Source organism: Thrips palmi, unplaced genomic scaffold, assembly GCF_012932325.1.
Source record: "Thrips palmi isolate BJ-2018 unplaced genomic scaffold, TpBJ-2018v1 HiC_scaffold_2, whole genome shotgun sequence".
In the NCBI taxonomy this organism is placed as follows: domain Eukaryota; kingdom Metazoa; phylum Arthropoda; class Insecta; order Thysanoptera; family Thripidae; genus Thrips; species Thrips palmi.
Genome location: NW_023144629.1, coordinates 2,043,116 through 2,056,520, shown reverse-complemented (window position 1 = coordinate 2,056,520; position 13,405 = coordinate 2,043,116). Strand labels below are relative to the sequence as shown.

The 13,405-nt window shown below is 66.4% G+C and overlaps 4 protein-coding genes across 7 annotated transcripts; all 4 read left to right on the top strand.

The window, feature by feature from the left end:
• The first annotated feature begins 930 nt into the window (after positions 1-930).
• LOC117647346 (pro-resilin-like) lies at positions 931-4,504 on the top strand. The gene is made up of 3 exons (XM_034389066.1): positions 931-2,433; positions 2,549-3,893; positions 4,437-4,504. Exons 1-3 carry the CDS (start codon positions 931-933, stop codon positions 4,502-4,504), a joined length of 2,916 nt encoding a protein of 971 aa, XP_034244957.1.
• A 1,695-nt stretch (positions 4,505-6,199) lies between these two features.
• Positions 6,200-7,823, top strand: LOC117646953. Of its 4 annotated transcripts, XR_004587815.1 has the most exons (4): positions 6,223-6,340; positions 6,416-7,061; positions 7,186-7,306; positions 7,582-7,823. XR_004587815.1 is itself a non-coding variant. In XM_034388352.1 (3 exons), exons 1-3 carry the CDS (start codon positions 6,235-6,237, stop codon positions 7,688-7,690), a joined length of 336 nt encoding a protein of 111 aa, XP_034244243.1. In that variant the 5' UTR covers positions 6,200-6,234; the 3' UTR covers positions 7,691-7,823. The 4 variants fall into 4 exon arrangements, 2 of the variants coding, with proteins under 2 accessions (XP_034244243.1, XP_034244244.1); XM_034388352.1 differs by lacking the exon at positions 6,416-7,061 and having other exon boundaries at positions 6,200-6,340; XR_004587814.1 differs by having other exon boundaries at positions 6,221-7,061.
• A 342-nt stretch (positions 7,824-8,165) lies between these two features.
• LOC117647005 (predicted GPI-anchored protein 58) lies at positions 8,166-10,288 on the top strand. The gene is made up of 3 exons (XM_034388482.1): positions 8,166-8,756; positions 9,610-9,877; positions 9,961-10,288. The coding sequence occupies exons 1-3, from the start codon at positions 8,702-8,704 to the stop codon at positions 10,196-10,198; spliced, it is 561 nt and encodes a 186-aa protein (XP_034244373.1). The 5' UTR covers positions 8,166-8,701; the 3' UTR covers positions 10,199-10,288.
• Positions 10,289-10,603: 315 nt separating this feature from the next.
• LOC117647345 (esterase B1-like) lies at positions 10,604-13,336 on the top strand. Its single transcript, XM_034389065.1, has 9 exons — positions 10,604-10,745; positions 10,823-10,958; positions 11,083-11,371; positions 11,451-11,636; positions 11,737-12,032; positions 12,092-12,248; positions 12,313-12,518; positions 12,604-12,893; positions 12,972-13,336. The coding sequence occupies exons 1-9, from the start codon at positions 10,642-10,644 to the stop codon at positions 13,213-13,215; spliced, it is 1,908 nt and encodes a 635-aa protein (XP_034244956.1). The 5' UTR covers positions 10,604-10,641; the 3' UTR covers positions 13,216-13,336.
• Positions 13,337-13,405: the final 69 nt, after the last annotated feature.

Genomic DNA, 13,405 nt, shown 5'->3' with positions numbered 1-13,405 from the left:
GCTGCAGCCAGCCACCCTCCACCATGCAGACCATGCAGGTGAGTCCAAAGCGAATTCCCAGGCGGACGACCGATCCAAAACTGCTGCCTGCCTAGTGGCCTGAAGGGGTGCCCATGTCTCGTCACTTGTCTTCTTCGCGCGACAGATATTTTTTCCCCGCCTCCTAGAAGGGTCGACCCAAAAATCTCGGCCTTTCCGAGCGAAATGTCCCTCGCGAGGAGAAGGGAGAGGTGCGACTTGGTCGCGCGGATCGACCGTTGACGTGATGGTCACTCTTTCGCAGTGGAGTCCCACTGCAGTTGCAGAGCCTTAATCTCCGATCTCCGATCGGCGTGGCGTGGCCTGGCCTGGCGGCGTGGTGCATCTGCATGGCGCCGCCGTTGCCCGCTTTCAATATGCATGCCGTCCGTCCCGTCCAGTTTGCTGACCAGGGCACCAGGTACCAGGGTCAGGCGCCGCAGCGCCGCAGCATTGCAGCGCGCGGCGTGGCGAAGCGTGGCGTGATGTATAGTTCGTGCCTTGTCGCAACGGGGACCACGGCGCGGCGGCGCGGCGGCATGGCGGCTGAGGCTGCCGCCCTTGAAGAAGCGCATTGTCCTGTACTGACGCGCGGATGCCGTCCTGCTGATGATTTTGGTGCTGCTGCAGGTGCACGTGCTGCTGGTGCTCTTCGCCCTCCTCGCCCTGGAGGCCAACGCGGAGCTCGAGTCGTCCTACCTTCCCCCGGGCGGCGGGGCGCGAGGGCCCTCCACGGACTACGCGGCGCCGGGCTTGGGGGCGGGCCTCGACGGCGGCCCACCCGGCAGTGGACCATCCGGCGGCCGCGAGCAGCAGCGGGGCGCGTCGCGGAAGTACATACCCCCCGCCGGCGTCCCCGGGGACGACGACGGCCAACGCGTGGACTCGCCGGCGGGTACGTACGGCGCCCCCATGAGCAGCCCGTCCAGCAGCTACGGTGCCCCGAACAGCCAGGAACGCCCGTCCAGCAGCTACGGTGCCCCGAACAACCAGGAACGCCCGTCCAACAGCTACGGTGCCCCGAACAGCCAGGAGCGCCCGTCCAACAGCTACGGTGCCCTGAACAACCAGGAACGCCCGTCCAACAGCTACGGTGCCCCGAACAGCCAGGAACGCCCGTCCAACAGCTACGGTGCCCCGAACAGCCAGGAGCGTCCGTCCAACAGCTACTCTGCGCCGATGCCTCCAAGTCGCCCCTCTTCCAGCTACGGCACCCCCACCGAGGCGAGGACCCCGCCGTCCTCGTACGCTGCTCCGTCTGGTGGCGCCGGGGCCGCCCAGCCGTCGGCGTCGTACGGCGCACCCGAGCGTGCTCCGAGACCTGCCGAGCCGAGAGGACCCTCGTCGCCATCCGCAGGGCGGCCATCGTCCAGCTACGGCACTCCGAGCGCCCCTTCGTCGACTTACGGTGCACCTGCTGCTGGTCCGCCTTCGTCGAGCTACGGTCCGCCGTCTAACGAGAGAGCGCCTGCAGGACCTCCATCTGCCACCTACGGTGCACCCTCTGCGGGTGGACAGTCTGGACGCAACCCCTCATCAAACTATGATGCTCCAGCTTCTGGCCCGCCGTCTTCGAGCTATGGCACGCCATCTAGCGGCAGGCCATCTTCTAGCTATGATGCTCCATCTGCAGGTCAGCCATCGTCAAGCTACGGCACCCCATCCGCAGCACCGCCTGCGTCTAGCTACGACGCTCCGTCGTCTAGCTATGGCGCTCCCTCTTCGAGTGCGCCGTCCTCAAGCTACGGTGCCCCGTCGTCGGGCCCGCCAGCTTCCAGCTATGGCGCTCCATCCGGCGAGGGTCAGCGTCAACCATCTTCCAGTTACGGCTCCCCGTCCGGAGGCAGCTCCAATGGAGGCTCTCCCTCGTCTAGCTACGGTATACCATCTTCAGGTTCCCCGTCCTCCAGCTACGGCGCGCCATCTGCGGGTGGCAGCAGCCAACCTGCCAGGCGACCGTCATCCAGCTATGGCGCTCCCGCCAGCGGCAGTTCATCTGGAGGACCTCCTTCGTCCAGCTACGGAGCACCGTCTGCGGGTCCTCCGTCGTCCAGCTACGGAGCACCGTCTGCGGGTCCTCCGTCGTCCAGCTACGGGGCACCATCTGCGGGTCCTCCATCGTCCAGCTACGGAGCACCGTCTGCGGGTCCTCCGTCGTCCAGCTACGGGGCACCATCTGCGGGTCCTCCGTCGTCCAGCTACGGGGCACCATCTGCGGGTCCTCCGTCGTCCAGCTACGGAGCACCATCTGCGGGTCCTCCATCGTCCAGCTACGGGGCACCGTCTGGAGGTCCTCCTTCGTCCAGCTACGGGGCACCGTCTGCGGGTCCACCGTCTGCAAGCTACGGAGCCCCGTCTGGTCCTGGCGGCTTCCCAGACTCTGGCGACGCGCTGTCCTGGCCGTCCGACGAAGGAGTAAGCATCTGGCCGTACGGCCTAGTGTGTGTGCCGCAGGTGGTCGGCCCCTGCGAGCTGTACGCCATCTAGGTGCCGGCGCGACCGTCACTGAAGCCTTCCCCTCTGCCCCCAGGTGGCCAAGTACGAGTTCAACTACGACGTGAACGACGTGTCTCCCGGCGGGCCGACCTTCGCGCAGCGCGAGTCCCGCGACGGCGACGTGACGCAGGGCCAGTACGCCGTGCTGCTGCCCGACGGCCGCCAGCAGACCGTGCGCTACAAGGCGGACACGGCGGGCTTCCGCTCCAAGATCAGCTACCAGCAGGGCGACCAGCCAGGCCAGGCCGGGCAGCGAGGACCCGCAGCAGGACAACAAGGATACCCCGCGGGACGCGCCATGCAGCCTGCAGGACCCGGCCGGCAACGCGGTGGCTACCCTCCAGCAGGGCGGCAGGACAGTGGCGTCCAGGGATCCGGCGGCCAGCGCGGCTACCCCTCCGGCGGCGCGGGCGGGCGAACCATGCCGTCGTCCAGAGGGTTCCCCTCTGGCCCGGCCTTGGGACCAGCCGGCAGCTCCATCAATGACTTCGCCGGGTACCCCTCCGGGGGAGGGCGGCAGAACAGCGTGTCGGACTTCACTCTGGGGGACCTGGGCAGCAGAGGCTCCGGAGGCTATCCCCCAGCACTGCCCAGTGGCGCCGGAAGCTCTTCCGGTTATCCCTCGGGGCGTCCCAGTGGTCAAGACAGCTCTTCCGGTTATCCATCAGGGCGTCCTGGTGGTCAAGACAGCTCTTCCGGTTATCCATCAGGGCGTCCCAGTGGTCAAGACAGCTCTTCCGGTTATCCATCAGGGCGTCCCAGTGGTCAAGACAGCTCTTCCGGTTATCCATCAGGGCGTCCCAGTGGTCAAGACAGCTCTTCCGGTTATCCATCAGGGCGTCCCAGTGGTCAAGACAGCTCTTCCGGTTATCCATCAGGGCGTCCCAGTGGTCAAGACAGCTCTTCCGGTTATCCTTCAGGGCGTCCCAGTGGTCAAGACAGCTCCGGTTATCCTTCAGGACGTCCCAGTGGTCAAGACAGCTCTTCGGGTTATCCATCAGGACGTCCCAGTGGTCAAGACAGCTCTTCCGGTTATCCTTCAGGACGTCCCGGTGGTCAGGGCAGCTCTCCTGGTTATCCCTCAAGACGTCCCAGTGGTTCGGACAGCTCCGCCGGTTACCCTTCAGGGCCCTCCATTGCTCCGGACAGCGGCTATCCCTCAGGAGCACCAAGCGGATCGGACAGCCCTTCGGGTTACCCTTCGCCGAGCGGTCCAGATAGTTCCGGGTATCCTTCGGGGGCAGGATTCGGCGACAACGGGCAGGGTGGGTACCCATCTGGAGGCCCCAGCAGCCCGGATGGCTACGCGTCCGCCGACCTGGGTGGTGGCGATCAAGGCTACCCCGGTGGCGAGCAGGACGGCTATCCCGCGGCACTCGGTGACGACGGTGGCTTTGGGGGATACCCTTCCTCCGAGCAGGGCGACGGCTACCCGTCAGCGGGGTACCCACAAGGACAACCGGACAGCGCCTTCCAAGGCTACCCCAGCGGGCCTGCGTCTGGTCCCGGACGTGGCTCCGGTCGTCCGGACCTGGCGGCGGACAGCGGCGCGAGCGGAGGGTACCCGTCGAGGCGCCAAGGCGGGGGTCTCGGCGGCGGGGCGAACGGACAAGGGTACGCATCGGGTGGCAGGGTGGACGCAGGGTACTCGACGGTGAGGCAGAACGGCGGCCTCGGGGCGGCCGGGGCAGACTCGGACGGCGTCGTGGGGAACAGCATCTACGCGGAGGGTGGTGGCTATGTGTGACGGAAACGGATGAATGATTTGTAGCGGGGATGGTTTATGGATCACAAATAAAGCACAGTGAGTAAAGTGAGCTGTTTTATTTCATTGCCCGTACTACTCCGGTCTGAAAAAAATACACTAAGTTTTTATTTTTCAAATTCACAGTAAAATTAAATCATGAGGGTTAATTTTGAAGACTTACCTAGCCATGAGGTACACCAAGCCAAAACTGTACTCTTTGAGCCTGAAAGAGAAAGCTCTTGACACATTGCCGCCTCACACCTGGATGGGGAATTCAATTTGGAGTTTATCCCTATCAGGGAAAAACACACTACGCACATGACGATCGCTCTACTCCACTCCACGCCGTACAGGCGATGGAGCGCTTCGCGGTGCTGCCGCGGCGGTGGCGCGCCCAGCACGACGGCCGCCGCCGTCTGCACCAGCACGCACTGCGGCGCCAGCAGCAGCGCCTTCCGCGCGCATGCCTCGGCCTGCTGCACGGCCTTGGTGACCTCGGCGTGCTCGGCGTGCTTCTGGCCGTGGGCCTCGCGGCGCAGCATGGCGGCCCCCAGGCGCAGCAGCAGCGCGGCCTGCGTCTGCGTCATCGCGCACCCCGGCCTGCCGTCAGCGACCTCGCCGACGGCCACCAGGACGCGGTGCAGCGCCTCGGCCTTGGCCGCTCCGCCCCCAGGCTTGCCGCCGGGCCGGCCCTGGTCCCAGAGGATGGCGGCGGCCCAGTGCAGCGCGGCCCCGGGCCGGCAGGCCACCCCCTCCTTGAGCAGGGCGTGGTCGCGGCGGTGCAGGCCCAGCAGGTGCAGCCAGGCCGGCTCCTCCATGTCCAGCCCCACCGCCCGCTCGGCGCAGTCGTGCGCCGCCTGCCAGCCTGCCGCCAGCGAAGCAATCCGTCAAGCGCATCAGGCGTCCGTCAGTGACAGCGCCCGGCAGGTAGGCCGGCCCGCCGCGCGGCGCTGCGTGCTACGCGGCGTGGCGGTCTACCTGCCGGGCGCTTTGCACAGAGCACAGTGCACCGACCGTCGCAGCCGTACAGCCTCATGGCGCACGCCCGCAGCCCCCAGATGGCGGCCATCTGCCTGCGGTCGAGCTGCAGCAGGTCTTCCGTCGGCGAGGCGGTGTCCGAGGACGCGGTGGACGCGGTGGCCGCGGCGAGGTCGAGTTGCTGCAGGGCGGCGCGCACGACGTGCCGCAGCGCTGGCCGCGTGCGCCGCACCAGCCCGCCGGCGTCCGCCACCACACCGCGGAGCACGTAGCGGCACTGCTCCAAGTGCTCGCGGGCGGCGGCCGCGTCGCCCTGGAGCCCCAGCTCGTAGCTCAGCAGCAACCTGGTGGAGAGGGTGAGGGCGTCCTCTCTTATGTGAGTGCGACAGAGACAGTGGCGTTGCGTTCTGAATCACTCGGCTGACCGGACGACCAGCGTGGTCCAGGCGTCCTCCGCGACGAGCAGGAGGTCCGCGAGGCGCAACACGTTGGCGTCGTGCGGCGCGGCGGCGGGCAGCCCCCACGTCGCCGGGCACTGCGGGCACAGCAGCAGGGCGTAGTGGTCGTCCTCCCACATGGCGGAGACCGCGGAGACGGTGGCGGCGCCGCGCGTGTCCCGGCAACGTGCGGCGTGCCCGACAATGTCACCGCACTGGACCGCCAAACGACTCTCCTCAATCAGATGGCAGGCTGCGCCAGGGCCCAGGGCTGCGCCGCCGCGGTAGGCAGCCCATCCTGCTCGCGGCTCGGCCAATCACGGCGCGGCGTGGAGGCGCACAGGGGCCGCGAGGGCCGCGAGGGGGGGAGAGGGTGAAGAGAGAGGACGCCGCGGTGCCGCGGTGCCGCGGTCCGGCCACCTCCTGCCCGGGCTGCGGCCCTGGCCCGTGGGCCTGCGCGGAACGCCGAGGCAGCCTCGAAAAACGAGAATCAGCAGTCAGCGACCCGGCCAGCGGTAGCAGTCGCGGTGGCCGCGGTGGCCGCGGGCAGACGGCGACATGGGCACCGCGACGAGGGGACAACGACGACCGGGACGCGCTTCTCGGGCCGCGCTCCTGCTGCTCACGCTCGTCGTGGCCGTGTGCCTGCACTGCTGCAGCGCGGGTACGTCGTCCACGTCGTCGACGTCGTGGTGGTGTGCAAATAGTGCCCCTTACTGGCAGACGCACGTATCGGCAGGGAGGCGCCGCGCCACTCTTCATTGGAGCGTGAGTCCGACCGGGCCGCGAGGCGAGGAGAGGCGGAGGCATGACTCGCCTCTGCACGCCGCCGTCGTTCGTCCACTCGGAGGCGCGGCCGATGCGACCGCGTCGAACGACACTGCCTTGAGTTTCAACGTTTTCACGAGGAAACGTCGCGGAGCGCTGACTTGATGATCCACGCCGTTTGCTCGCCTTCCGAGTCGCCTTCCATCGCTGTCCCCGCGGCGGTCTTCTTCCGCTCCTTTCTGGCCGAGTTCTTGGAGTGCTTCCGGCCGGCATGCCGGGACGGCCGGGACTCAAGGCGCACTCCTTACGCGACGACCGGGCAGTCAGTCCGGGCAGCGCGATAGAGGCCCCCACGGCCTTGAACTTGGCGTGGCGACTCGGTGCTGACACTCCGACAGCGCGAGAGCAGAGCGCAGCAGAGCGCAGCAGAGCGTCCCCTGGCGGCGCTGTCAAACCAAACACCACCGCGCGACACTTGAATAAATTCAAGTTGCTTTTGTTGTTTCGACTGTCTTTGTTGCGTGGCCGGCAAGTGGCGATGCACCCTGTATGGACAGGCCGCTGCAGTTGGTGGCCGTGACCACGCGCCGGCGGCGGCCTTGGACGCGCCTGTGTGCGTACGTACAGTGTGTGTGCACGCTCGGTGCGTGTGCGTGGCGCGCGGGCGTGGCCGTACACTCTGCGCTCCCAAGCCGAAAAGCGCCTCCTGCACGCGCGTGACGTGTCGTCTGCCTGCCGCAGGTGTGGCCGCCACGGGCTGCGTGCACAAGGGGCGGCGGTACGCGGCGGGGGCGGTCTGGACCACGCCGGGGGCCTGCGTCGAGCAGGAGTGCGGCGAGGACGGCGCCGTCACCACGACCTGGTGAGTTAGTCGCCGAGAAGGGCCCTGTCCTGGACTATCGCGTTCGGATCGTGGCGCACGGACGCTGCACGCGTGAGGCCCGAGGGTTCGAAACCCATTGTCTCCGACTCTTTCTAGAGGTGCGTCGTGATGCTGCAAGGTTCGCTTTTCCCGCTCGCCGTCGCGCGAGCACGGTGTAACCGCACACCCCTCTGATGTGCCACAATCCAGCGGAATTCCACTACCCCGCTTGCACTTTTTATATATTCCTTGCCTTAATTTTGACTTGTTTACAGGTGTGGTCATTTCATGGCCGGCCCGAACTGCCGCTTTGTTAGAGGGAACCTCAGCGCCCCGTACCCGGAGTGCTGTCCGCAGCTCCGGTGCGTCAAGACGACGGCCTGACCAGACCGAATACGTAGCTGCTAAGAATATTTGTTGTCCCGTCCGAGAGCATCCACGCCCGCCATCATCATTTGTATCTTTTCATCGCCCTCATCAGTTCTCGGAATAAATTTGTTTAGAAAATAACTGCAAAGCGGTGCTCGTCTTTATCATTTGTTGTTTTGTCGGCGACGCCGCGCGAGGGTTCTTCATTCTCCCCTCTCCCTTCTTTCTCCCTGCCCCCTTTTCGGCCCCCCAGCCGCGCCAAACTGGTCCGCTTGGACCCCTTCATCGCCGAGGTCGCTGACTGGGTTGGATTCGGGGGGCTCATAGTGGGCCAGAAGACCAGTGGAGGCGGCCAAAACTCTAAACGCGTTGAGCTCCAGAGTCGCTAAACAGAACTCGAACCGAACGTCTGACCCCACCAACGGATTGCTCTCCGAACGAGGAATCCATTGGTGGGGTCACACGCTCGGTTCGAGTCCCATTTAGCAACTCTGGAGCTCAAAACGCGTCTGGAGTTTTGGCCGCCTCCACCGGTCTTCTGGCCCACTGTGGGGCTCGGAGAGGGGGGAGGGGCCCGGGACGGGCTTGGGGTTGATAGCACCGACAACACCCGGCGCTGCGAGGACCCTGCCTGACCGTACTCCGGCACCGCCAGCACCGGGACCAAAACAGGCGAGTCCAATAAGCGACGCGATGGCGGCAACGACCGGGACCGAGGCACCGAGGAGCCGAAGGCACAGGGGTGAACGGACAGGAGGGCATCCCGAACATCCCGAAACGGCAAACGACACAGTGTGATGGAGAGCCGAGCCTTGGCGAGGAGAAGGGTCTCCAGGCCAGGCCGCCACCGCCAACCCCGACACGGCACGTCGGCCACGCCCGCCACGCCCCACCAGGCCCACCAGGCCACGCGCAGCCACGGCCGCGGCGTCGTGCTGGATCCTCCGGGCGGACTCCAGTCAGTCTCCGAGACGCACACCTCCAGCTCGCACGCCCCGCCGCCCCGGGCCCCACCGCATCGCCGACATGGCCAACGCCGCCGTCCTGCTCGCCTGCGCCCTGGCGCTGGCCTCCGCCTCAGGTGCGTGCGTCCAACAACACAGGTCTGCCCTCACCGAGAGGACTGCCGCCCAGAAGTCGTAAAATAAAGCGGGGGACTTTATTAGCGTAGTGGAGCGACAGGCAGCTGCGTCCGAAAATGTTGTCACTCGACATGTGAACGATCATGATGAGGCAGACACCCAGTGGGCCCCGGAATCCCGGATTGACGCGGTTCAATTGCGTCCCGCAAATGAAACTTTTTTTTGTGCCCCGCTTATGATGCCCACTTGCGCTGCTTGTTTGGGCCGGGCAGCCAGGTGTGGCGACGCGTCGCGACGAGGCGCGGGCGTGGGCAGCGTGCCGATCTGCGAGTCAATCAGTGCGGGGACTGTACCAGGTGGTGCGCACACTGCGACTTTGTCTTCGTCGCGGATGTGTGCCAGGCACCACGCGGTACACTCCCCTCAAAAAGTGCTGACGGCGGTAAAGGTGAACTGCACCATCGCAGTGGATGCAACCGAGTGGAGGATGAGGTGGGACTCGGAGTGCATGACGCCCTCCTTGGCCGTGACCTCGCTTCCGCGTTGCCGTGGCCCCACACAGTGGGCCAGAAGACCGGTGGAGGCGGCCAAAACTCTAGACGCGTTTTGAGCTCCAGAGTCGCTAAATGGTACTCGAGCCGACCGTGTGACCCCCACCAATGGATAGCTCTCCGAAGGAGGAATCCATTGGTGGGGTCACACGTTCGGTTCGGGTTCTATTCAGCGACTCCGGAGCTCAAAACGCGTCTAGCGTTTTGGCCGCCTCCACCGGTCTTCTGGCCCACTGTGCCCCACTGCGGGGGCAAGTAGGTGACCGCGGCGTTGACGTTGCCCGACGCTTTTCTTCCGCAGCCCAGAGGCCGTCCCCCATCACCGCTGACGAGGCCGGCCCGGGTCCCGCCGGCGTCGCCTCGCCTCAGCCAGTGCGTCGAGCTACGCCCTCTCCGGACGCCGCCGCCCCCGCCGCCCCTGCCGCCGCCGCCGCCCCCGCCCCGGAGCAGCAGCGCCCCGGGTGCTCCCTGGGGGGCTTCCACGCCGTGGGCGACTCCTGGCACACCAGCGGCCGCGACGGCTGCCTCAAGTACACCTGCCAGAAGAGCGGCGTGGCCAGCTCGCAGCCGTGCGTAACACGCCCAACGCCCAAGTCCACTTGTTCTCGGTTTCCTTGCGCTTTATTCTTAAGTGTGTATTTCCCTTCCACAGGTGCCCCCGCGTCCTGGCGCCGGAGGGCTGCTCCGTGAAGGAGGGCGACGTGGACGCCATGTTCCCGGCCTGCTGCCCGCAGCGCGAGTGCAGCCCCGGCGTCCCCGTGCCGCCCGTCCCCGCCCCCGCCCCCGAAGCCTCCGGCGCGGTGCCCCTGCCGGCTGTCCTGTCCACCACCGCCGCCCCCAGCAGCAGCAGCAGCGAAGCGCCGAGCTCCACGACGCCGTCCTCGGCGTAGTAGCACCACCACTAGACCACCACCTCCGCATGTCTGCTGCACCATGTATACCTGACTAAGTTAATAAATAAAGCGACCAACCAGCCCCTCGAGATTCGACTCATTCCTGACGCCTGCCTGCAGGCTGCAGGCTCGCCCCTATGTCTCCCAATGCGTGCGTCACCGCAGAGGCTTGACTTGTCGAGCGCCGTCGGCCGGCCGGTCGTGGCGACAGGCAGAGCGTTCTCGCCCCGCCGCCTTTTTGTGCCGAACTTGAACTTGCAGCGCGGCACCGCGGCACTGCGGCGTTGGGGTCCAGGGTCCCCACCACGTCAGGGTCCCGGTCCAGGTCCAGGTCCACGCCGCTCCGGGCACTCCATGCCGGTCCGCCGGGCAGGCTCGCGAGCAGGCTTTATCCAGTCGACTCCAGTCGGCTCCAGCCACGCGCCGTGTCCTCCAGCGCCATGCAGGCCCCGCAAGTCGCCGTCGCCCTGGTCGCCCTCGTCGTCGTCTCGGCCGTCCTCGGCTCCCCGACGCCAGACGCGGGTGACGCCGACAGCGAGGCCCGGTGCGTGTGGGTTGCTCTAGCCGTGCGCGGCGTTCAAATGATGCGAGAGAGCTGACCGGGTACTTCCCTGTCCCCAGCGCGGGGATGTGGTTCGTGAGCACGAAGGACGGCACCCTGGCCGGCACGCAGCAGGTCGGCGCGGACGGCATCCGCTTCTACTCCTTCCAGGGCATCCCCTACGCCAAGCCGCCCGTCGGCCCACTCAGGTTCAAAGTGAGGCGTTTAGAGCAGGCCGATTTCGGGTCGCTCCATCTCTCTCTGGCGCGCTCTTTCGAGGGGTGCGAGAGAGACAGAGCGAGGAACCGCTGTTCCGAATCATGACGGCTGGACTTTGCAGAACCCGCGGCCCGCGGTGCCCTGGCACGGCCGCGTGCGCCCCGCGCTGTCCGGCGGCGACAAGTGCCCCCAGCTGAACGCCGTCACGGGCCAGTCGGAGGGCCGCGAGGACTGCCTGTACCTCAACGTGTTCACGCCCTTCCTGGGCGCCGCCGTGCTGCCCGTCATGGTCTACCTCCACGGCGGCGCCTTCCAGACGGGGTCCGGCGACATCTCGGAGGTCGGCCCCGACTTCCTGGTGCGCCACGACGTCGTGCTGGTCACCATCAACTACAGACTGGGCGCTTTCGGTTCGGACCGCTCCCCGCCGAGTAAATTCAAAGTCCGTTTTTTCAGTTTTGGGAGATTGAAGTTCGTTGCTCCGCGCAGGCTTCCTGAACATGGACAGCGACGACGCTCCCGGCAACGCCGGCCTCAAGGACCAGCGCGCCGCGCTGCGCTGGGTGCGTGACAACGTGGCCAACTTCGGCGGCAACCCCAACCACGTCACCATCTTCGGCAACTCGGCGGGGGCCGCGTCCGTGCACTACCACACCCTGCTCAACGACAGCCGAGGTCCGTCGCTCCTCCTTGCTCTCACGGGGCCAGGGGCTTGGCCAGGGGCGCGAGAGAGACGGAGCGACGCTAACACTGTTTACACTGTTTGCGGACGCAGGGCTGTTCCGCGCCGCCATCATGCAGAGCGGCAACGCGCTGCAGTGGTGGGCGTACCACGACACCTTCCCGGACCGCCTGGACATGGCCCGGCGGCTCTGCGACGCCCTGGGCGGCGACTCGGCCTCCGAGGAGGGCATGGTGCGCTCCTTCAAGCAGGCCAGCACTGGGGACATCCTGGCGGCCAGCGCGCGCATGGCCAGAGGCGGCATCTCCAGGGTGAGTCGGGGGGCTCCGCGAAGATCAGCCAAGATACATCTCAAAGGGTCGCTTTGTTGCTCTGTCTCTCTCGCACCCATACGGGACGCCCCGTGAGTGCGACAGAGACAGAGCGACGAAACGACTTGCGTTGGCAGCTGTTCCGGCCGAGCCCCGAGCGCCGCGACGCGGGCCGCGAGAGCCGCTTCCTGGGCCGCGACGCCGAGAGCCTGATCCGGCAGCCGCAGGTGCCTCCAGTGCCGACCGTCGCGGGGCTCAGCGGCAACGAGGGAGTCTACTCGTACTACTACCTCGGTAAGGCCTGTTGCCGCGGTAAGGTCTACCACCACTTGAATCCACTGTAACCGTCGGCGCGCAGGCCTCGACAAGGTGCCTGAGCTGGTGTCCGCGCTGCTGGAAAAGCCCGAGAAGCTGCTCCCGGACAACGTGTCCCCCTCGGTGGACACGGCGCACATCCTGGGCCACGACTTCCCGCCCACGCTCAGCGCCGACGCGGCCGCCCGCTTCGGCGCGCGCCTCCGGGAGGCCTACGGGCTGGACGCCGGCGTCGGCAACCTGCAAACGGTGAGGTGGACTCGGGCGAGCGAATGCACCCCATGGGATGAAGTGCGAGAGAGAGAGCGACGACAACGTGGGAGTTTGTTCGCAGCTCCTGGGCGACATCAACGGCGCCGTGGCCGTGCACAGACTCGTCAACCTCACCCTGGGCAGCCACGGCCCCGAGGCCCCCCTCTTCCTGTACCACTTCCTGGAGGACGGCGACTACAACCTGTTCAAGAAGTCGGCCAACATCGCCGAGGCGGGCGCGACGCACACGGATGAGCTCGGCTACCTGTTCCGCATCACCTCCCCGACGGACCTCCGGCAGACCCTGTTCGGCGGCTCGGCGTCCAGCAAGACGCTCGACGCCCTCACCACCCTCTGGACCAACTTCGCCAAGTGAGCCGTGGGCGGAGCGCCGACTACTTCGCTCTCACACTCCGCTCTGGCTAACGGCGACTCTGCTTTGCATTGCAGGCAAGGTGACCCCGGCTTCCAGAGCTGGCCGGCCGCGGCGGGGGACGCGTCGACCGCCGCCTACGCCAAGATCAGCGCCAGGGAGCTGGGGACGCTCGGAGAGGGCCTGGGCGGGGACAGGATGGGCATGTGGGAGGAGCTGTACGCAGGGCTGAGGAGCCGAGAGCACTGCTTCGGCCTGCCCATCCCGCTGCCCGAGTCCAGGGGCTGCAATCCGCAGCAACAGCCCCACTTCCCTGGGTAGCACCACTTTAAGGTGCAACCTCACTGCTCATCGCCTTGCCCGCAGAATTACGTAAATTAGAACTGGCCGACAGGTTTTGTCGTACACGCAGAAATAAAATAAAGACATTATTTGCAGTAAACGTTTCATTCACTACCTGAGAGTTTCCAACCGCACAATGTCACGGAAGGAAAGTCATGGATGGAAGGAC